This window comes from Symphalangus syndactylus, chromosome 14 (assembly GCF_028878055.3).
Source record: "Symphalangus syndactylus isolate Jambi chromosome 14, NHGRI_mSymSyn1-v2.1_pri, whole genome shotgun sequence".
NCBI classification, from domain to species: Eukaryota; Metazoa; Chordata; class Mammalia; order Primates; family Hylobatidae; genus Symphalangus; species Symphalangus syndactylus.
Genome location: NC_072436.2, coordinates 76,686,740 through 76,711,441, shown reverse-complemented (window position 1 = coordinate 76,711,441; position 24,702 = coordinate 76,686,740). Strand labels below are relative to the sequence as shown.

Sequence of the window (24,702 nt, the reverse complement as noted above, 5' to 3'; positions counted from 1 at the left end):
CATATGGGAGTATATGGTGAAAATGTTAAAAAACATACCCATTTTGAGGTCCTCCATCATTTATCACATTTAAGTGAGATAACTGCTTTTTCAAGTGGAGTTTATAACTTGCATTAATTCTTAAAAATAACATCTGAAAAAGAAATAAAACTAAGTTTCTTAAAGTTCTACCGAAATAGAAGATGTAAATATCTTGAGTTATCAATATTATTTAGAGAAAGTCTTTTTAAAAACCAAAACCTTTGCTTTGACATATACTTTTAAAATCCTCCTCTGAAAGTATTCTATTGCCATTTCACTACATCTTTTTTCCTTAGTTGGACAAAACCTTTTTACTCTCCTTAGCAGTACTCCTTTTTGGAAAAATTCCCGTAAGTGGGATCAACTGTGACAGGTAAAAATAATAAAAAGTAGTGGGGAATTTTGTAACATATTAAGTAGGAAGTTGATAGGGGAAAAAATGTCATAATGATACAGGCAAAGATACCTTCGTACTTCTAATCTAGTGAAATCACTTTAAAGTATTTTATTGTTCTTGCATGCAATGACCCAATATTTTTTTTGGGAAATACCTAAGCTAAAATTATATACAATGAATTTATGAAATGATTTTGTGAAATAACATTTTCTGTGGGAAAAATATACATAATAATCTATGGAAGTTCTGTGGAATTAGTATTCAAGTGTCAATAGTGACATAAAATAACATTTGCCCAGCTTTGACAAGAGTACCCTTTAAATTACGCCACAGATAAAACATATGAAGTACCTGTATGCCCAGCTCCCTGACCTCGCTAAGTCCTGCTCTAGAATTAGAACTCAGATGGCAAATCCAGAAGGTCAGAATGTCAGAGGTGGAGGATCTTACATGTGGAATGGAAAGGATGGCTTGTCTAAGAAGAAATTAGAAGGAAAAAGGAGACGACCCTAGTGGGTACGTCATATTTTATGGCTCCCCTTCAGTCCTCAGTAAGTCCCAAACGAGTTACATGATATTTATTCATGAGTTTGGTATGATTTATGAAAACCTAGGGAAGTATGAAGAAAATGTTAATAGCTAGTATAGGATGGAAGTTTGAGGTGGCATAGGAAAGGAGACCAGCAGGAGCAACAGTAGGCAAGAGACACTAAGAAAGCCACCCTCTGCTCCCAAATACCATTTCCACCCACTCAACCAAGTAAGAGAGACAAACTGAAATAAACAAACTTGTCTGAATAGCAAAAATCTCAGTGAAAATTAAATTCATTAGTCATACAGCAACTAGACTTTGATATTATACCCTTTATTCTACAAACTAGGCATACTTAGTACAGAGAAAATAAGCTGAGATTAAAAAAAAAAAAAAAAAAAAAACTGGTAAAAAAGGGAATACTGAAAACTTCAAAGTTCCAGGAGAGGGCAACAGGGGTGTAGAGGGTAGAGTTGTTACTGAAGAGTGAAGAGAACTCTGTGATAATACTTTTGTAAGGGAATACAGTAGTGATAGAAGGGTGGATACTTCATAGCTGAGAGGTGCCAAAGATTCCCCCACCCTGCATTTTGCTCTTTTTCCTAGTTTGTCTTTACTACAGATCACTTACTCGGACATAACTATAAGGCAGATTGAGTTAATGATATGTGTTAATCTTATTAACTCTATCACTAATTCTTTCCATATCCAATTTGAATTACAATCACCATAACATATTTTGCTACTCATTGATAAAGGCCAACTCTAATTTTCCAAGGAACAGCGTAATAAATGATGTAAGTAGAATCTGGGACTACTGATCATGGACAAATAGAAAACCTACTTTTTAGAATTGTTTATAATGTAGTAAAGCTATAGCTCTGGTCTGTCACTGCAAGGAGCACTTAGAAATTAGAAATTTTTATCCATGTTCTACCAGTCAATATAACAATGTAAAAAAGTGATAATCATATTGGAACATGAACAGCTTAACTGTGCCAAAAGCATGTAAAAACACCCCAATTCTGCACAGATATTGTATGTTATATATACATGAATAGTTTTAGGAATTACTTACTAACCTGTGTTTGTTCTTCTGGAAGGAGATCAAATATAGCTTCGTGCATTTTTGTCATTTGCTTACAAATATTCCTGAAACAGGCAGAAGGAACGGGAGCCTTCACCTCATACTGGTAGGAAAAAATAATGAGAATTATGTTCATGTCCTCTGAATTGCATAATGTCTCCACCATTCCCTGAGACATATATTTACTGTCCCTCCACATATCCAATTCTGGCATAGTACTCAAGCTTACACTTTTCAACTGTGATCTGCACTACTCATACAAATCTGGAGAACCTTTCATTCAATATCTTAATCCACTTTGAAGGAGCTAAAATAGCTCAGTGACTAAGAACAAAGGTGCTTCCAATCTTAGAACAGACTGCTGGGCTCAGATCCCAGCTCCTCCCATTCTAAGCTAGGTGATGTTGGGCAAGTTACTTAATTTATCTATCTCAAAGGGCTGCTATGAGGATTAAAAAAGAGGACTCATAAGAACGCAAAACAGTGCTTGATACAAAGTAAGTACTCAAAAAAATGTTAGCTACTAATCTGGCTCAATATACAACATAGCCACTCCAAATAAACAGATTACGTTTGAAACAATTTAAAAATTAGCTGGGGCATGGTGGCAGGCACCTGCAATCCCAGCTACTCAGGAGGCTGAGGCAGAAGAATTGCTTGGACCTGGGAGGTGGAGGTTGCAGTGAGCCGAGATCGCACCACTGCACTCCAGCCTGGGCAACAAGAGTGAAATTCTGTTTCAAAACAAAAAAAAAAATGTGTCAATATGATCATATCTGAAATCAACAGAAAAATCTGGCAGAATTAGTATGTTTTTTATTTTGTAGGTGGGTCAATACAGTAATCATATTTTACCCTAACACTAAAAGGAGGATTTTTTTCAGCAATGTTCTATGCTAAAAATTTAAACTTAGATAAATTCATTTTACTATTCTTACATATGAAACAATATGGTAGTATGACTTTAAAAACCATCTTTTAGCTTATGTTTTAGAATTCACACAGCTGAAGTTATATACCATTTTATTTATAAGACAAATTTGGGCTAAATACTATATCTCCCTTTGGGGAGATAACTGTCTAAAAGCTGGTTAGTGTTCCAAAAAGTGGACAAGGAACACTATAGGAACTCAAGTGAAGGACATTCACACAATGATGTCTAATGGCTTCCCGAGCTGTCCACCTGAGGTGTTCAGTCTTCAAAGGGAAAAAAAACAGGTGAAAGTATTCCAAGTAGAGGACATGCCATATCATCTCAAATCTGTTTTTTTGTTGTTGTTTTTAGTTTTTTTGATTTTTTGAGACAGAGTCTCACTCTGATGCCAGGCTGGAGTGCAGTGGTGCAATCTCAGCTCACTGCAACCTCTGCCTCCCAGGTTCAAGTGACTCTCCTGCCTCAGCCTCCCAAGTAGCTGGGACTACAGGTACTCGCCACCCCACCCGGAATTTTTTGTTTTTAGTAGAGATAGGGTTTCACCATGTTGGCCAGGATGGTCTTGATCTCCTGACCTTGTGATCCTCCAGCCTCGGCCTCCCAAAGTGCTGAGATTACAGGCATGTGCCACCACGTCCGACCTCAAATCCGTTTTATACACTATCTGATTAATACTTCTAAAGTACCATTCTAATCATATGATTAATTCATTAAAAAACTTTTGGGTTCTAGTTTTATTTAAAATTTAGAAAGCTGCAACAGAACATTGCTACTACCTTAACCATACAAAAAACTGAGATAATCTATAAGATCACACATCAGAGAACAGAGATCAGGGGAACCAAGGGAACTAATTCCAAAGACTAAAAAGGCCCTCTGAGGAGAGGTGATACACAGGAACTGTCTCACTTTTGGCAGAGCATAAAAAGAAGAGGTAACCACAAGAGAAGCAAGTAAGAAGAAAATAACTAAAATTTTAATAAATTGCTAAAGGCCAAACATGGGCTAGGATATATTTAGGATAACTGAAAACCCTAGCCATAAGGAGAGTGCACTCATGCAGAAGTTTTACTTCACGGCCTCCAGGAGGTACTCAGAAGAAACAGGAGGATCAAAGGGAGAAGATCATATAGATCCACTCTCAGTAGCACAGGTATTCAGGAGGTGATTAGTTGCCACAAGGGAATAGAAACAAATGCCATCCATTTCCCCCAAACTCTATTCTCATACAAAGTAAAAGGCCTAAGTCACTGAGAAGGGGCACCAAACTCTCACCACTGCGGTCACTGTGTGAAGCCAGGAACAAAACATGCCTGCTCCTGGGCTGGGCATGGTGGCTCATGCCTGTAATCCCAGCACTTTGGGAGACTAAGGAGGGTGGATCACCTGAGGTCAGGAGTTTGAGACTAGCCTGGCCAACACAGTGAAACCCTGTCTCTACTAAAAATACAAAATTAGCTGGGCATGGTGGTGCATGCCTGTAATCCTAGCTACTTGAAAGGCTGAGGCAGCAGAATTGCTTGAACCCGGGAGGCAGAAGTTGCAGTGAGCTGAAATCACACCATTGCACTCCAGCCTGGGAGACAAGAGCAAAACTCCATCTCAAAACAAAACGAAAAAACGTGCCTGCTGCTGAAGAAAGTGACAAAAAACACCTGAAGCCCAGGATCTTGCACTAATCAAAGCAGAAGTTGAGAGCATAAGTATGGGCTCCACATTCAAGGCCAGCTATATAGGCTCTACCTAAGATGGAGACCAGACAAGAAGAACAAATATTTCCCCTATTACCCTTAAGAGCCTAGCAATGAGAGTCTGGAGAAAGACTCCTGCTCTGTAGTGGAGATGTACAGAGATGACTAAAAGGTGAGGGTGAAACAAACACTGAGAAAAACCCTCTAACAACACCTCAGGCCCTACATTAAACACAAGGTAGTAGCAGCCTACTACTGAAGGAGTTGGAAGCCTCTGGCATACTAAGGATAACAGCAGCAACAACAAAACAGAAACCTAGCTTGGTTATTGAATAACTTGATTCAAACCATAACAAAAATAGCCTGACAGAAGAGGCATGTCCATTTCCATGCATAAACACTATTTACCTCACAGTCTCTACTGTTCTTCTACATACAAGGTTCAGCATTTAATAAAAAAAATCACAAAATATACAAAAAAGAAAACAATATCCCACTGTCAAGAAATAAAGCAACCAACAAAACTAGACTGAGAGATAATCCAGATGTTGAAATGATTAGAGGGAGATATAAAAATAACTGATTAGGCCGGACGCAGTGGCTCAAGCCTGTAATCCCACTACTTTGGGAGGCTGAAGTGGGTGGATCACCTGAAGTCAAGAGTTCAGACCAGCCTGGCCAACATGGCAAAACCCCATCTCTACTAAAAATACGAAAATTAGCTGGGTGTGGTGGCACATGCCTATAATCCCAGCTACTCCATAGGCTGAGACCTGAGAATTGCTTAAACCCAGGAGGTGGAGGTCACAGTGAGCTGAGATCATGCAACTGTGCTCCAGCCTGGGAGAAAGAGTGAGACTGTCTCAAAAATAACATAACATAACATAACATAACATAACATAACATAACATAACATACATAACATAACTAAAATAACTGATTAACATGTTAAAGGATCTAATGAAACCAAAATCTCAAGAGAGAAATTGAAACTATAAAAAAGGAAACACACAACAGGTCCAAGAAGTGCAGAAGAAACTCAAGCATGATCAAAAACACACAAAACTTAGACACATCATAGTGAAACAGCTGAAAATCAAAGACAATATTTTGAAGGCAAATAGAGCAAAAAACAAAGAATTACAGCAGACTTCTTGTTGAAAACTATGTGAGCCAGAAGACAATTGAACTGAATTCTACACCTAGCAAAAATATCTTTGAAAAATGAAGAGAAAATACACACTTTTTCAAACAAAAACTGAGATGATTCATTGCTGGCAGATATATACACAAGAAATATGAGTGGAATGTTTTCAGGCAGAAGAGTATGGTATCAGACAGATCCAAGCAAAGTAATGAAGAACTCCAAAAATCTACCCTCATTTTTTCACAAAAATGAGGATAAATATAAAAGGCATTGTTTTCCTTATTTTTATCACTTTAAAGGATAACTGATAATCTAAAGCAAAAATAGTGGCAAGGTATCACGGGTTTTATAAAATATGTAGAAGTAAAATGTATGACAACAATAGCACACAGCAGGAGAGAGAGAAAACAGGTATCCTGTCATAAAATTCTTATACGATCAGGGAAGTAATGTCATCATATTATTTAAAGGTAAACTGAAAGATGTATGTTATAATCCCTAGAGCAGCCACTAGAAACAAACAGAAATATAGCTAGTACACCAACTTTAAAGATTAAACAAAATGAAACTATAAAAAACATTTAATCTGAAAAAAGAGGGGAAAATCAGTCAAAGAACAGAAGGAACAAACAGAAGACAACTAGCAAGATGACAGATTTAAATCTAACTATATAAAAAAATTTAAATGGTTTAATAGGTCAAAAAAAAGACAGCAATTGTCAGACTAAGGGAAAAAAGCAAGATCCAGCTTCATTCTGGGTATAAGAAACTAACTTTAAATAAGGCACAGATATGTTAAAAACACAAGGATAGTAAGAGAAACACTATAAAAACTCTATTCAAAAAAATTGGAATGGTCACATTTGTATTAGATAATATGCACTTCAAAAAAAGCAACATAACCAGCCATAAAAAGGATATCACAGGCCGGACGTGGTGGCTCACACCTGTAATCCCAGCACTTTGGAAGGCCGAGGTGGGCGGATCACTTGAGGGGAGGAGTCGAGACCAGCTTGGCCAACATGGTGAAACCCCATCTCTACTAAAAATACAAAAATTAGCTGGGCATAGTGGCAGGCACCTGTAATCCCAGTTACTCGGGGGGCTGTGGCAGGAGAATCACTTGAACCTGGGAGGCAGAGGTTGCAGTGAGCCAAGATTGCATCACTGCACTCCAGCCCGGGCAACAGAGCAAGACTCTGTCTCAAAAAAAAAAAAAAAAAAAGGGATATCACACAATAAATATTAAGAAAACACAGTAATCCTAAATGTGCATGTATCCAGCAATAGAACTTCAAGATACATATAACAAAAACTTGCAAAGATCTGAACACAAAAGCAGACAAATTTACAATTATGGTAAAAAACTTCAGTGCCCATCTCTCAGTAATTGATATAAGAAGTAGACAGAAAAATCAGTAAGGACAGAAAACACCTAAATAACACTACCAACCAACACCACTTAGTTGATATACACAGGACACTCTACCCAATGACAGCAAAATACACATTGTTTTCATGTGCATGTGGAACATTAGCCAAGACATTTTTCAGCCACATTCTGGGCCACAAAAGAAATCTTAGACATAAAATAACTGGAGTCATATAAAGTCTGTTTGCTGACCAAAACAGAATTAGACTTGAGATCAAAACAAAGATTGCTGGAAAATCCTAAAATATTTAGAAATTAAGTAACAGACTTCCAAATAACCCAAGGCCAAAGAAGAATCACAAGAGCAGTTAGAAAATATTTTGAAACAAATAAATATAGAAGCACAAAGTATCAAAATTTGCAGGACACAGCAAAAGCAGTACATAAAGGAAAGCACAGATTATCAAATGCTTATATCCAAAAAAAGGAAAAGAAAGGTCTCAAATCAAAAATCTGGGCTTCTACCTTGAGAAATTAGAAAACAGCAAATTAAATCCAAAGCAAGTTAAAATAGAAAATAATACAGACTGGAGTAGGAAAATAAAAAGCAGAAAAAGAGCAGGAAATATTTACTTTTACTAAAAGTAAAAGATCAAAACATGATAAACTTCTAGCCAGAAAGGGGGAGGTGAGGAAGACTTTATAAATTAACATCATTACCAATATCATGAAACAGCAGATAATACAGATCCTCACTGACATTAAAATAAAAGAATATCATATACAAGTTAATGCTTCTAAGTTAATAACAGATGAAATAGATAAATCCATTCAAAGAAACAAACTTCCAAAGTGTACTCAAGTAGATTACCCACATAGTCCTATATGTATTTTTTTTTTTTATGAACTTATTAAAAACCTGCCTGTAAAGCAAGAACAAAGACCAAATGGCTTTACTGGTAAATTCTAACCTAAAACTTGGGGAAAAAATAATACCAACTCCCCACAAATTCTTCTTCCAGGAAATATAGGAGGAAGAATACTAACTCATTTTATGAGTCCAGTATTACTCTGATACCAAAATCAAATAGGCACTTCAAAACAAAACAAATAACCCTATAGACCAATATCCTTCATAATACTCCCCCAACCTGCCACACAAAAAAATCCTTAAGTAGGTTTATCCTATGAATGCAAGGTTGGCTCAACATTAAAAAATCAATTAAGGTAATTCCCCTTGGCAATCTTAAAGGAAATCCTAAAATATTTAGAAATTAACAAATTAATTTCTTCAGACTAAGAAAGGCAGACCATATGATCATCTCAACAGATGCACAAAAAGTATTTGACAAAATTCAACATCTGTTCATCATACAAACCTCTCAGCAAACTTGAACAGAAAGAATCTTCCTTAACCTGATAAAGGCCTCTAAAAAAAACCTATAGCTAACATTACACTTAATGGTTAAAGACTGAACATTTTGTCCCAAGACTGGAGAAACCAAGCATATCTGTTTTCACCAATTTTATTCAACGTTGTGCCGAAAGTCCTAGCCAGTGCCATAAAGCAAGGAAAAGAAATAAAAGGTATACAGATTGAAAAAGATGCAAGATTCTATTTGCAGACAACATGACTGTGTATGCAGAAAAATCTCGAAGAATCTACAAAGTTGGCATTGTAACGAATATGTGAGTTTAGCAAGGATGCAGGACATAAAGTTAATATAGAAAAATCCAAGGTGTTTTAATATACTAGCATCGAATAATTGGAAATGTAAATCTTAAAAAAATACCATGTACAATAGCATCAAAAATCAAGAAATACTTATAAAATGTGTGCATTATCTGTTTACTGAAAAATACAAAATTTTGAACAAAGAAATTAAAGATGCAAGGAGTGATTTTGAAAAAGAACAAAATTAGTGAGCTCACATTATCTTATTTCAAGATTTACAATAATACTGGAGTAGCTAAGACAGTGTGGTACTGGAACAGAATATAATCTCAAAACCAAACAAAAACAGTTGATTTTTAACAAAGGTGCCAACAGAGAAATGATAGTCTTTTTAACAAAAGGTGCTGGAACTATGAAAAATGAACACTGACTTATACTTTGCATTATATATAAATATCAACTAGAAATGAATCATAGCCTTAAATATAAAACCTAAAACAATAACATTCTAGAAAAAAAATTGGAGAATATCTTTGTAACTTGGGTTATACAAAGATTTCTTGGCCGGACGCAGCAGCTCACGCCTGTAATCCCAGCACTTTGGGAGGCCAAGGTGGGCAGATTACCTGAGGTTGGGAGTTCGAGACCAGCCTGACCAACATGGAGAAACCTCGTCTCTATTAAAAATATAAAATTAGCTGGGCGTGGTGGTGCATGCCTGTAATCCCAGTTACTCAGGAGGCTGAGGCAGGAGAATCGCATGAACCCAGGAGGTAGAGGTTGCGGTGAGCTGAGATTGCGCCATTGCACTCCAGCCTGGGCAACAAGAGCGAAACTCCATCTCAAAAAAAAAAAAAAAAAAAAAAAAAAAAAAGAAAAGAAAGAAAAGATTTCTCAGGATAGGACACAAGCAGCATGAACAGAAAATAAATAAATAAACTGAATTTCACCAAAATCAAAAATTGCTTTAAGACACTGTTAATGAAACAAAAAGACAAGCCACAAACTGGGAGAAAATACTTAGAAACCACATACTGATAAAGAATTTGTATCAAAGATATGTAAGGAACTCTTATAAGACAAACAACCTAATATTTTTAAATGAGCAAGAAATATGAACAGACACTTTACCAAAGAAAAGATATGAATGGCAAACAAGCACACGAAAAGATGCTTAACGTATCTGTAATTATGTAACTTAAAACCACAATGAGGTATCACTCCATACACACCTACAAGAGGACTAACATTAAAAAATAAAGTGATAATGAAGAGCACCTGGAACTCTTCTACATGGCAAGTAAAAAGGCAAAATGATGCATTTTAGAAAATTTTAGAAAAATTTTGCAGTTTCTTATAAAGTTACCATAAAATTTATATTTCCATAATCCACAATTGCCAATCTTATTCCAAAGTATTTATACTAAAGAAATGTAAACACATACCTACACAAAGACTGTACATGTATACTTATAACAGCTTTCTTCATAACAGCCAAAAACTGGAGAAAACTCAAATGTCTACCAATTGGTGAATGGATAAACAAATAGCAGTGAATCCATACAATGAATACTACTCTATAATAAAACGGAACAAACCACTGACACATGTTGTAACATCCATGAACTCCAAAAACATTATGTTAAATGAAGTGTGGCACAGCGGACTACATTCTGTATAATTCTACTTAGAGGATATTCTGGAAAAGGCAAAACTACATGGACAAACATCAGATCAGTAGCTTTCAGAGGCTGAGTATGGGGAGTGAACTGACTACAAAAGTGCCCAAGAGAATGTTTACCAATGATGTTCTACAACTTGCAGTTCTACTATCTGTATTTGTTAATTAAACCATACACTTAGAAAAGGTGAATTTTACTGACTGTAAATTATACCTCAATAAACCTGATATAAATTGTTTAGTTTTCTACTGGTAGTCACAGCTCTCTACTATCTTTCCACCATATCTCCCACTCATGTGTGCCCACTCTGATGCATTAGCCAAATGGAACTATTACCTTTATTATTAACAACAACAGCAAAAGCATTAGCAGTCAATATTTACTAGAACTTGCTATAGTCAGATACATGATAAAAGGAAAGCAATCCACACATATTATCTCATTAATACAACCTTATGAAGTAGGCGCCACTATTATCCTCATTTAGAGGCAGAAACTGAGGCTTAAGGAGATTAATAATTTGCCCAAAGTCCTTCAATAGCTAGTATGTGACAGACATGGGATTTCAATTTAGGTCTACCTGACTCCAAAACCCTGACAATGAACTGCCTTAAGATTTCTACCCACATGTTTGCTTATGCTGTTATCTCAGATCTCTTCTCCTCAACTTCATTTGCCCTCATCTTATCTATCCTTACAAGCAAAATTTATATGCATGCCTCATTCATAAAGCTTTCCCAGATCTCCTTCACCAGCTGACACCATCTTTTCCAAAGCCTTAAAAGCTCCAGCACTAAATTAGCTCCTTATTTATAACACTTTACATATATCCTACATCCTGTCATAGTTATTGATGTACTTCCCTGACAAATATTTTGTTACTGGAGGACAAGATCAAAGACTTATTCACCCTTGTGTACCCAATACTGAACAAAACAGTTTATATTAATACATAACTTACAGAATGAATGAATAAATGAATGGTGGTTGGAACATTAGTCTACCTGTTAGTACAATTAGATATTGTTTCATCCTACCCAGGCAATGGAACCCTTACTTATGAGCTGCTTTTTTTTTTTTTTTGGGATGGAGTCTCACTCTGTCACCTAGGCTGGAGTGCAGTGGCGTGATCTTGGCTCACTGCAACCTCTGCCTCATGGGTTCAAGCAATTCTCTGCCATAGCCTCCGGGTAGCTGGGATTACAAGCACCCACTACCATGCCCGGCTAATTTTTGTATTTTTAGTAGAGACGGGATTTCACCATCTTGGCCAGGCTGGTCTTGAACTCCTGACCTCATGATCCACCCACCTCGGCCTCCCAAAGTGCTGGGATTACAGGCGTGAGTGACCACGCCTGGCCGCTTTTTTTTTTTTTTTTCTTTTTGAGACAGAGTTTCACTCTTATTGCCTAGGCTGGAATGCAATGGCGCCATATCGGCTCACTGCAACCTCTGCTTCCTGGGTTCAAGCAACTCTCCTGCCTCAGCCTCCCGAGTAGCTGGGATTACAGGTGCCCACCACCACGCCTGGCTAATTTTTTTGTATTTTTGGTAGAGATAGGGTTTCACCATATTGGCCAAGCTGGTCTCGAACTCCTGACCTCAGGTGATCCACCTGCCTCAGCCTCCCAAAGTGCTGGGATTACAGGCTTGAGCCACCGTGCCTGGCCACTTATTAGCTTCTTAGAATCAACCCATATGTTATTGTGTCATCCTTTCCTAAAATTATATTTTCAGATAAGAACATGAAAGGTTAAAAACTGAAAGGCAAACCCAAACCAAACACTGTCTGCTATTTTGATATTAATTAAAAACAGGGTCAAACTCCTGAGCAACACATGAAAGCAAACAGAACAGGGAGTGGCAAAGACAGACTTGTTAACACAGGAAGAATATAATATGCCAGAGTAATAGGAAAAGTCATCAGTGGAGAAGATACTAGAGAGAACATTATGTTATAAAAGGCTGGCCATATTCTTCAACAGGTCAATGATATATATTTTTTAAAATGAAGAGGGGGGTGCTCTAGTTTATAAGACTTAAGAGACGTAATAACCAAATACAATCTGTGAACCATGTAGAAGGCTTTGTCCAAACAAATTATTATAAAAAGACATTTTTGGGACAATTAATAAGTTTCAAATAGGAGAATAAATATTAGATGATTTTGAGGAATTACCAATTTTGTTAGGTGTGATAACAGTGTGGTTATGTAAAAACGTTCTTAGTTTTTAAAAATGCATACTTGGGTATTTAGGGATAAAATACCATAATGCCTCAAATTTATTATAAAATATTTTAGCAAAAAAGGCAAATTGTTAATAACAAATATAGGTGATGCATACATGGGAAGTTCATTAAACAATTCTCTTTTTTCTTTACAGAAAAAAAAAGTAAGTTGTCATAGGAAAAAGTCTAGTCACTGTGACAATTCTTATTCAAAAACTCTGTGGATGACCAAAGTGACAGACTAAAGTCAGAGTTTTAAGAGTACTAGCACATCTTTGGTTTTTCTTCATTGTATTCCACAGCCTATTAATAGTTCCACTGTTTTTGTTTGTTTGTTTTAGAGACAGCATCTTGCTCTGTCACCTAGACTGGAGTGCAGTGGGGTGATCACAGCTCACTGCAGGCTGGAACTCCTGGACTCAAGCATAGTTCCACTATTCCCAGCCTAGTTCCACTATTTAACATATATTTTATTCTCCAATGTTAGCTGTTTACAGTCTTCTACCTTGTTAGATGGTAAGTTTCTTTTTTTTTTTTTTTTTTTTACCATGAAACATTTTTTATTTTATTTTTTTTTATTATTATACTTTAGGTTTTAGGGTACATGTGCACAATGTGCAGGTTTGTTACATATGTATACATGTGCCATGTTGTTTTGCTGCACCCATTAACTCGTCATTTAGCATTAGGTATATCTCCTAATGCTGTCCCTCCCCCCTCCCCCCACCCCACAACAGTCCCCGTAGTGTGATGTTCCCCTTCCTGTGTCCATGCGTTCTCATTGTTCAGTTCCCACCTACGAGTGAGAACATGCGGTGTTTGGTTTTTTGTCCTTGCGATAGTTTACTGAGAATGATCGTTTCCAGCTTCATCCATGTCCCTACAAAGGACATGAACTCATCGTTTTTTATGGCTGCATAGTATTCCATGGTGTATATGTGCCACATTTTCTTAATCCAGTCTACCATTGTTGGACATTTGGGTTGGTTCCAACTCTTTGCTATTGTGAATAGTGCCGCAATAAACATACGTGTGCATGTGTCTTTATAGCAGCATGACTTATAGTCCTTTGGGTATATACCCAGTAATGGGATGGCTGGGTCAAATGGTATTTCTAGTTCTAGATCCCTGAGGAATCGCCACACTGACTTCCACAATGGTTGAACTAGTTTACAGTCCCACCAACAGTGTAAAAATGTTCCTATTTCTCCACATCCTCTCCAGCACCTGTTGTTTCCTGACTTTTTAATGATGGCCATTCTAACTGGTGTGAGATGGTATCTCATTGTGGTTTTGATTTACATTTCTCTGACGGCCAGTGATGATGAGCATTTTTTCATATGTTTTTTGGCTGCATAAATGTCTTCTTTTGAGAAGTGTCTGTTCATGTCCTTTGCCCACTTTTTGATGGGGTTGTTTGTTTTTTTCTTGTAAATTTGTTTGAGTTCATTGTAGATTCTGGATATTAGCCCTTTGTCAGATGAGTAGGTTGCAAAAATTTTCTCCCATTCTCTAGGTTGTCTGTTCACTCTGATGGTAGTTTCTTTTGCTGTGCAGAAGCTCTTTAGTTTAATTAGATCCCATTTGTCAATTTTGGCTTTTGTTGCCATTGCTTTTGGTGTTTTAGACATGAAGTCCTTGCCCACGCCTATGTCCTGAATGCTATTGCCTAGGTTTTCTTGTAGGATTTTAATGGTTTTAGGTCTAACATTTAAATCTTCAATCCATCTTGAATTAATTTTTGTATAAGGTGTAAGGAAGGGATCCAGTTTCAGCTTTCTACATATGGCTAGACAATTTTCCCAGCACCATTTATTAAATAGGGAATCCTTTCCCCATTTCTTGTTTTTGTCAGGTTTGTCAAAGATCAGATAGTTGTGTAAGCTTCTTGAGAACAGACACAATATGTTACCGACTTTTGGTACACAGAAGAATGCTGTATATCAAAAAGGAAACTGGTAGAATAGAATTGCTTTTGAATGTAGCTTGTACTTGGCACCCGTGAAGAAAATAAAGTATCTCTAAACAGTAATTCTTCTCCCTTCACAACTAGAAACTAATTTAATAGGCATAACATAATATAGGTATGTTTGTACATAAATACAAATTCCTTAAGCTTCTTAAAAGTGAAGCATAAAACATCTGTATTACCAACTACACCAGAGGTGTAGCGTAGTCTGGGGATTCCTGGAAGTCAGAGACCCTTTCCAGGAATCTGGGAAGTAAAAGCCGCTTTCATAATAATATTATTTATAAGATGTTATTTATCTATTTTACTCTCATTCTCTCATGATTGAACAGTGGGGATTTTTAGATGACTTGTGATATCATTCTTCTGAAGGCTAATAGAATATGTCTTTGGGTAGTCTTGTGTGAGTGAACGGACACCACTTTATCTTGCCCTTTTGATTCTTATGTACCTGCTGTTCCTGCCATTTCGGAATTTGAAGGATGCAAGTAGGATAAAAAGCAAATCAAAGTTTTTTGCTATTAAGGTTACTCCAAATATGATCTTGGACAGACAGTATACACTGAGTAAACTTTCAGACTTTCGAGTTACGAAATTTTGGCTTTTCCCCTAAGACATGAATTTAAAAACTTAGGGAAAGGAAAGAGTGAAAGATAGATCAAGAGTGATTGGGGCTGACTAAATGACATTTTTCTGAAGATACTCTCCCAGTACAATTGCGAATTCTTTGGGGAAAACTGCTTCATTTAATGACATATTGGGAATGAAAAACAAACAAGAAATGAATGTTGAAATGAATTAACATAAAAATACTTCTGCATAGGGTTTCTACCATCCTTAGAATCATCTCTCCTACTCCCGCCAGCCCCTTAGAATATCAACTGTTTTGGCAATTTGAAAATTTTGTTGAGTTGTTTTCTAAACCCTGAATAATTTGTTAGATAACTGCAGGTTAGACCACTATAGGTGGTCTTGGCCACAGCACATGGTCACATTTTTCTGAAAAAAATTTCAAATTCTACTAATTGGTAAATATCCTATGAAAGTTTAGATTATCTTTTCACATCTTAATTTATAAAGTACTCCTTATAAAATAGAAAATAATGCCTTTGAACAAAGTCTAATAATTTCTATAAATCATTACCTTAGATAACAGCTTGTCAAATAAGCTATCCATTATCGCTACAAGCTTAGCTGATATTTCAGCTATGTGATCATGGTAGTCCTGCAATGAGAAATGATATTGTATTTTTAAGTCCCTGGGACACATTTAAAAAATACTTAACAATTAAGGATCTAAACTTATGAAATTCCAATAGAAAATATATGAAAAAGTACCTTAGTGATATGATCAAAATGCCTAAGCATGCTATATTGCTTAGGTGGTAGTCGAGCTTCAAAATGAGCCCGGATCACAGGAATGTAGTGCACAATTAACTGCAAACATCGTGAAGAAAGAGCTGAAGATCCAGTGAGTGGATATATAATGGAGAAATTTAAAAAAAAAGGTATAGTTGATTTTAATTACAAATCAAATCAAATAAAAAACATCACTTATAAAGATCCAGTTTATTTCATAAATGAAGAGCACTATGGCAGAAGGCAACATATTTCATTTTGTCTAATAATTTGATACTGAATAACGTAATGAACATGCTGCTTTCACAAAGGACTCAAGTTGTGAGTATTATCAGTATCACAGTAACAAGACAACTGATTCTCCTCTGACATTCGGATACCTTTCACCCCCAAATACTTTATACACATTATATCTTAATGTTTTCTAGAGTGGTGTAACTTCCAAGTAACTTATACTTGGAGGGGAAATGCATCGTAACCTTTTCCCCCATGGTTAGTTTTTTCAGTGATGAGTATACATAAAAGAGTAAGTAGCATTTATTTTTAGAGTAATGCCACTTTGGTTAGAGCCATGAAAACATGAGATATAAAAAAAATGATGAGTACAGTGACATCACTGTTAACACTTCAGCAAGTGAATTAAATGCAAGAATCCATACCCAAATTTTTTGTAGTTATCGTTTTTAGTCCAACAACTTGCAGTGCACCAGCTCCAAGAACTAACTGGCAACTTCTTGAATTGAAGTACTAACAAAAGAAGGAGAAAAAAACCCAAAATTTATTAAAAACTATTCTTTATATCCTGGCAATGTGCTGTTATAAAAATACATTCCCCTTTCCTCTCATTCAATGGCCAAATGAATTATCTAGTAGAAGCAATTAGTATCTATTTATTTAATGAAAAAGAAATGAGAAGGGGAGATTCTAAACGATAATATTTACTGATAAGAAAAAAGTTGAAAAATTCTAAAAATCAGTTCGCAGAAATTAATCTTTAATTTGCATGTACAAAACAAATTCAGTTTCAGTCATTCTTGTTGGGAAGTCCTATTTTCAAAAGTTATAAAAATCTTTCTCAGCTAAAACATGACAACTCAAGTCAGAACATAATTAATAGATTAGAGGTTTGAAAAAAATAATGAAGCCTGTCCTCCGTACTGGCAGTTTAAAATATCTCAATATGAAATGGCTGAATAAAATCATCACATTTTCATTTTATATCAATGGTTCTGAAAGAATGATGCAAGAAAAATCTCTAACCTTAGTGAGATGAATTTTGTAAAGTTCAGTGAATTCCTTCCATGCACATTTGAAACCAGTCCAGGTTTTTTGACCTAAGTGGCCTCAGTCATGTTCAGCACCTAACGAACAAATCATCTCCTGTCTCCAATGTCATTAACAACTCTATGGGTGAATGAGGATCACTAACTGTGGAGTAAGAAGGAAGCAGGCAGCCTGTTTCCAATAACATGTTGTGATTCAACCACAATCAAATGTTATAAAACTAATGCCTTAAAGTTAATTTGACCTTGAAATGTCTTTGAGTTAAGATTAGTCACACCCTAATGTATTAATTCCTCGAACAATTTTTCCATAATGGAGTGAAGTCATACACACCTTCAATAAATCTGACAGACGAGTAAGCATGTCAGTAGTAACAGATGGGATGTTATCCACACACTGGCAATATTCAAGGATAATTCTTATTAACAGCAATACGGTTCTACAAGAAAAGAAAAATGGCCCAATAGGAAATCAAACAAGAAAAATCAGAGTGATTTGGCATATACAAATCAAATTACTTAATGGCACAAAGGATCTCTGAGAATATAATGATCTTGGTAACTGTTGAAGTATGTGTTTTACCTACTAGTACAGCAGCTTCATGACTAACACAAGACAAGAGAGGTGTCTAGAATGCAAAATTTAAAGAGGCACTTACTCTGTGCAATTACAGGATCAGCTTGCACAACACTGAGAATGAGTGGCTCCTCAAATTCTGCACAACAGGCATAATACTCTCTGTATGGCATTCTTATTAAGTAAGGGAGTCGCTTCAGTAAGACAGGTACTGCATTCCTTAGCCAATTCAGAAACACTGACAAAAAGCCTATCCAGTGTTTCTGATTACCAACATAGTAGGTCCTCCATCATAATTAATGAATTGATGAAGAAAACCTAGTCCAGATTTTCTTAGTGAGATGGAAAAAAAAAAAATCTATAATGGCTTCTAAGGAAAACATGTCTCCTAAGAATTTTATTGGCAGGTCACAAAAGGTTCTCTGGCCAGGCGCAGTGGCTCACACCTGTAATCCCAGCACTTTGGGAGGCCAAGGCAGGCGGATCACTGGAGGTCGGGAGTTCGAGACCAGCCTGACAATGGAGAAACCCTGTCTCTATTAAAAATTCAAAATTAGCTGGGCGTGGTGCTGCACATCTGTAATCCCAGCTACTCAGGAGGCTGAGGCAGGAGAATCGCTTGAACCTGGGAGCCGGAAGTTGCGGTGAACTGAGATCATGCCATGGCACTCCAGCCTGGGCAACAAAAGCGAAGCTCCGTCTCAAAAAAAAAAAAAAAAGTTTTCCAAAGATGATAAAGTTAAAGTTATCACCTCCATAGTAGGACAAATCACACATTGAAAAGACACACTACTGGGAGGTTAAAGACGATTGAAATTAAGGAGAAAGCCATTCATCATAGGATATCTAAGCTCAATGAGATGCTCAGAAGTAAGATCTATGTAAAATAAGGATTTATAAGAGCCTGAAGGATATCAGGAACTAATGATCCAAGAAAGATGGTGTCTAGCCTTTATAACAGACCATATATGCATACTGCTCTCTATGCTTATTTCTCCTAGAGTCTGCCTAAATGAGCATGAGTCCATTGCTTATCTTTTGTAATTTTTTCTCAGAAGTTGTAATAGTTCTCCTTTAGCCAGGGAATTTAGTTTTTTGGCAACAGACTCTTTGCCTAAAGAGCCAAAAGCAAGATGGCCAGAGGGGACCACATCCATCAAGCAGTGAAGAGTGATCAGATAACCATAGTTAAGGAGGGAAATCATAATTAGATTGAAGGGATGGGATTACAGGAAGACTGAAGAAAGCTTTCCCTACCAGAAACAGGGAAGGACTCCAGAACAGAAAAGAATGGAGGCTTTAGTTTAGAATGTGTGGACTTCGGGTATTTGAATACAGATACAGAAAAACGATTAATTCTATACATACTTTTTGAGTGCTTATTATGGTGCCAAGAAAAATAAAAACGGTAAGACCTCATCTCCACCTTTGAGGAATTCAGAGTCAAATTAGAAGACATATATATAAATAAATAATTCTATTATACTACGGTAAGTGCCATGATTGAGGGACATAGAATTACATTCTTCCTGGAGGGGGTGGCCATTTCAAAAAACACTTACACAGTGACAAGAAGAAAAGTGAAAAAGAATGCTGGGCTAGATATTGGGAGTTAGACCTAGATTCTAATTCTGACTCCATCTGGGTCACTTGAACCACTTAATCTTCTAAAGCTTCAATTCTCATAGTGGAGAAAGGAAATAATAATCCCCAATATCTTTATTTTACAATGTAGTTATAAAGATCAAATGAGATCACATATATATGAAAACACTTAAGCTGTGAAGTACTGTTAAAGAATATGAAGATATATTTTAATTACCAATTTAAGACATAGTACTAGACAAAAAAAGATGGAATTTGTATGCTTCTTAGTTAACTTGAATTTGAGATACTTTTATTGGTAAAACATCTAGTGAATCAAATGATGCCAATGAGAATAACTACCAATAACTATCAACTTATTAGGTGCTAGACCTGTGCTAAATGCTTTACATGAATTACTTAATTTTCACAGTAATTCTGTGTATAGTACTATTTTCCACATTGTGTGGGTTCCAGAGTTCATAACTTAAACTACTATGCTATAATACACTCTAAGAAAGCAACAGAAGAAAAGATAGAAAGAGCCTGGGATAGTAATAATATCATGGATCCACTACAATTACTCTTGGGTTGTCTAGATTTCTTGTTATATGAGAAAAATCAAGCTTTTTGTGTTAAGCCAGTGTAGTCCTTAATAATGCATGCTACAGAAGAGAGAAGATAAAGAAATCCATAAAGTTTCCTTTAAGTTCTTTGCAGGATTAACTATTTTAATAGTTAATCCAAATTTAACATTGTTAAAATTGTTAATCCAAAATTTCCAATTCACTTCGAGAGAGACTTAGAAGACTTGTGTTTTAAATAGTTGACTCAACTACTAAAGAAATATGTGTCACTCACCCAACAACTGCATACTGTTGTCCCTCGACAATAAGAACTTCAGCTGGTTTCCTTTCTTCTGTGGCTACAGAGTAAAGCAAATAAACAAGACAGACAAGAGTACCACATGAAACAAAATAGAGAAAAAGCTGAAGAAGATAATTCCTGTTTAAGGCCTAAAACTCTCATTTCTGAAAATAAACATCTACTTCCTGGGAAACTATTTGGCACACAGTAAATAAAGTATACTGGAAGTTGGAGAGATTTGGATTTGAGTACCAGTACTACCAATTACTGGATACATGACTTTGGGGCAATTATTTAACCTCTTTGAGTATCACTATCTGTATCTATTTCAGGGTTGTTGTTAATGGTAGAAATAATTATCACAAACTGCCTATCCCTTAGGGCTGGCACGAGGTAAATGATCAGCAGATAGTTTTTTAAAAAAAGTTATTAGTTTTGGAAAGGCAGAACTAGCATTTAAATTGGTTGTCTTTACTATTATCATTATAGAATACAAGTTAATTTCTAAATTTGACAGATTATATATTTAATTTTTAATACTTCAACCCAGAAGTTACTTTATTTTCAGCATGTGATATTTCTTTAAACAAAATTCAGCATATTGAGGTGAAAAGAACAGTGGACTGGATTTTATCCTGGATGCGCCAAATTGATTAGATTATCATGGGCAACTCATTATGCTTCCCTAAGCTTCAAATCCCTTTGGGATTTGTAAATATATTTGACTATTTGAGAGCTATATATATTCCAATCACAGTTTACTATGTATGTCAGACATATATTTTTTGAGGTTAAGGACTGTGTCTTCATCACTTCTCTGTAATATTGTGTTTTAAATAGTTGACTCAACTACTAAAGAAATATGTGTCACTCTGTAATACAGAGAAGTGACATAGCATCGTAGAAAAGAGAAATGGCCCTAAAGTCAGTCTGCCGGGATTGAAATCCCAGCTCTACCACTTCCTAGCTATGTAACCTTAGGCAAGTTGCTTAACCTCTTTGTGCCTTAGTTTCTAAATTTGTAAAATAGGAATACTAATAATGTCTAGCTCATGGACCTGTAAATGAGATAACACATGTAAAATACTTAGAACAAAACAGTGTAAGTAAACACTCAATTAATATTAGCTGCTATCCATTAACCTTCATTTCCCCAATGCCTAGCTGAGTGGATAGTAACCCAATTAATGTATCATGGACAAATGGGTAATAATCCAGGATCCTTAACTTGAAAAGAACTAGTAAAATGTTAATGGACTTCTAATAGCATACACCTATGCTATTCAGAGAGGAAAAAAAAGACTGAGACAGAAGCAAGGTATGTAAGAGAAACCTCCTACCATCAATATCCTCCAAAGAAGTGAAAATAAATAGTTCATGTTTGAAATAAAATACACGATTAATTCAATTATTCCACATTTATGATTTTAATTCAGAAATCATTCTGTTTGCTTAACAGTGGAATCAAAAGATCATGAGCTGTTCAGGGACAAAAAACATATCCTAGTCATCTAGCACAGTACCTCACATAGAGGGAAGTCAATTAAATACAGCTTGAAAGACTAGATGAGTGATAAGTCTTATAATTTTAAACTAGTGATTTAGAGTGGTCAGAGTGTTTTATTTTTCCATCAGCTCTTGCTACTTGAATGCTTTAGTTGTACCAATATCATACAATCAATTAGAAAACTCCACCACCCAACACTATTACCTATTAAAAACTGACATATGACAAAAATTTACTTAATTCCTTCAATTCTTCTCTCTGCCCTACATCAACTCATCTATTTTATACTTGTCCTTAACCCTCTTCCCCTTGTCACAGGGGCAGAAGTAGTAGCCTTTCTCTCAAACTCTGGATTCGATTCCATGCACCTTGCCCCGTAAATCACCCTCTCTAACTTCTTTAGCTACTATTTCATCACTCACTTTTCCTGCACAGCCAAATCTGTTGAAAAAGTAGGCTATACTTGTCTACCCTTCCTCACTTTTCCAGTTACTAAGCACTGAACTGCAATTTGACTATCACTCCACTGAATTACTGAGATTGCAAATGATCTGTGTATCAGACTAATGGTTACTGTTTGTGTTTTACTCAAGTCTTTCTCTTGTAGTCTAGTTGCATTTTGTGCGAATGTGAAGTATACAATTTAAAAATATTTCTGTGTAGAAATGTAAAACTTTGATTAAACACATAAAATTTGAAATAGTGCAACTACCTTCTCTATTAGAAATACTCAAGAATTTCATAATTGTAAATCTTATAGGATTGCTATAAATAAATTTACATTATTATCAGATGATGACTCCACCTGAACTAGGGTACAAAAATATTTCCCAGCCATCTCTTCCACATGAAAACTCTCTCATCATTTTACTTCTAAGTTCTAGATTTCTCCCTGCCTCTCTGGTTCTTCCTTTTTTGTCTCCTTCATGGTTTTCTTTCTTTACATTTGGGTTTTCACTATCATGTAACTACATTACTTTTGATTGCTTATGTATTTTTTGGTTTTGTTCATTAGACTTAGCCTCTTTAAAGCAGAATTATAGCTGTTATCTCTGTCTCAATTCTGTCTCAATATAGGACACAAAGTAGAAGCTAACTAGTGCTTACTCAATACATGTATGTAAACAATATGGTATAGTAGCTAAGAACATAGCTATGAAATTATATAAAGCTGGTTTCAAATCCCAACTCATCGTCTGTATAAAAATTCCTTAACCCTTCTGAGCCTCAAGCCTCCTCACTGTTACACAAAGTAACAGCAGTACCCGTATCACAGATCGTTGTGAGAATCAACTGGAGTAATGTATGTAAAGAACATGGTCCAGTGTCTGGCATATGGTTATAACACGCAATAAATATTTGAAATAATTATTATAAATTACCATAGTTTTCCTGTCAAGTATTTACTAAGCTGGAAATATTGGTTCTAGCTTTGAAATAGGCATTGTCAACTAAAGAAATATTAAGCATTAATACAAAATAAATAAACAACATAAAATTGAAAGAGAATGTGTGAATGAATACACATACCACCTGATTTTTTTTCAGGTAAAGCAATCTTCCCATCTGATAGAGAATCAACAAGATCCTGAAATTCTGCAGGAACATCTGCTTGCTTCCAGCGCTCATTGTCTAAGAGGAGGCTAGTCCACAGTAAAGAGAAAAGAACATAAACTTTAACATTTCAATACCATCTTCCTTGGTTTAAAAGAAAAGGAAGAAGAGCTGAGTGAGAACATAAGACTTAAAAAGTGCTGAACACTTTAACAAGCAGGATCAATACTTAGAAAATAGTTCCCTTTTTATATCTCAGCCTAAACAAAAAGAATGACGAAACAATTTACTTAACTTTGAGTGGGAAAAAAAGCCAACTTACTGAGGATCTTCCTGATAAGTACTTTAATAGAAGTAAACATTCTAACTCTGCTTTGAAAAGCCAAGAAATGTGATTTTAATTCCACAATCTGCCTTTAATTAAAAAAACCTTTATCAGGCATTCTCACTGGCCAATTAAGTTTCCTCTTTTAAATATAACTGTGTTTCTCAAAGAAAAATGAAAAAATCAAACAACAGAATGGACGTGGTGATAATACCTGAGCTTGGTTTTTCTCTCTTCATGAAACCTGTTTACAAACTTAATAGCTTGGCTCTGAAGTGCTCCAAGTAATGACGTGCTTTTTCTTCCACAGATCCGTTCGGTGTCTAAAATGAATGTTTCCATTAATCTAGAAAGTGTTATGAATTCCATGGAATTTAGCTTCTCAAGAAAACCATCCTAAATTTTAATACAAAAATCATGAGAGTTAGTGTAACACCAAACTGAGTTATGAAACCTAGTTTAACAATTATTATAATATATATATTTTTTATTTTAATAATATTTCCCAATACTTCATTCAGACCCAGAAATTGAGCACGAAATGCTTAAGAGGTCCAAATTTGATTCTTATCCCTTTATAACTAATATAGTAGTTCAAATGAATTTAGGTCATACTATAAAATTTTCACAGTGTTGGAGTTTTATTATAAACTTAACTACATATATTTAGGTATACATATATACACGTATTATATATGTAAAACAACATTAATTTCAAATTAGTTATTAACATATTTCAAAATAAGTCATTTAACCATTTATCTGAAAATAATGCTTTAATAATTCCTATTTATTTAGATTACTTTATATCTCAACATCTCCCTAGTAGACCACATCGGTGGTAACACTGACTTTATTAAATGTTAAAAATATAATATGCATTATGGGGAACATAGGAAGCAAAGACATA

At 35.6% G+C, this 24,702-nt stretch overlaps 1 protein-coding gene across 6 annotated transcripts in view; it reads right to left on the bottom strand.

Moving 5' to 3' along the window:
* The window catches only part of VPS54 (VPS54 subunit of GARP complex), a 131,611-nt gene that overhangs the window by 4,825 nt on the left and 102,084 nt on the right, over positions 1–24,702 (bottom strand). For 5 of the 6 annotated variants that reach the window (XM_055243593.2, XM_055243595.2, XM_055243596.2 and 2 more), the window contains 9 exons: positions 24,007–24,188; positions 23,444–23,556; positions 20,401–20,464; positions 17,713–17,818; positions 16,755–16,842; positions 16,075–16,196; positions 15,881–15,961; positions 2,033–2,140; positions 39–133 (listed from right to left, as the gene is read on the bottom strand). In XM_055243593.2, the coding sequence (XP_055099568.1) occupies positions 39–133; positions 2,033–2,140; positions 15,881–15,961; positions 16,075–16,196; positions 16,755–16,842; positions 17,713–17,818; positions 20,401–20,464; positions 23,444–23,556; positions 24,007–24,188 (959 nt within the window). Of the gene's footprint in view, positions 1–38; positions 134–2,032; positions 2,141–15,880; positions 15,962–16,074; positions 16,197–16,754; positions 16,843–17,355; positions 17,457–17,712; positions 17,819–20,400; positions 20,465–23,443; positions 23,557–24,006; positions 24,189–24,702 lie in introns of those variants that run through there. The other variant, XR_008651006.2, reaches the window with a different exon arrangement.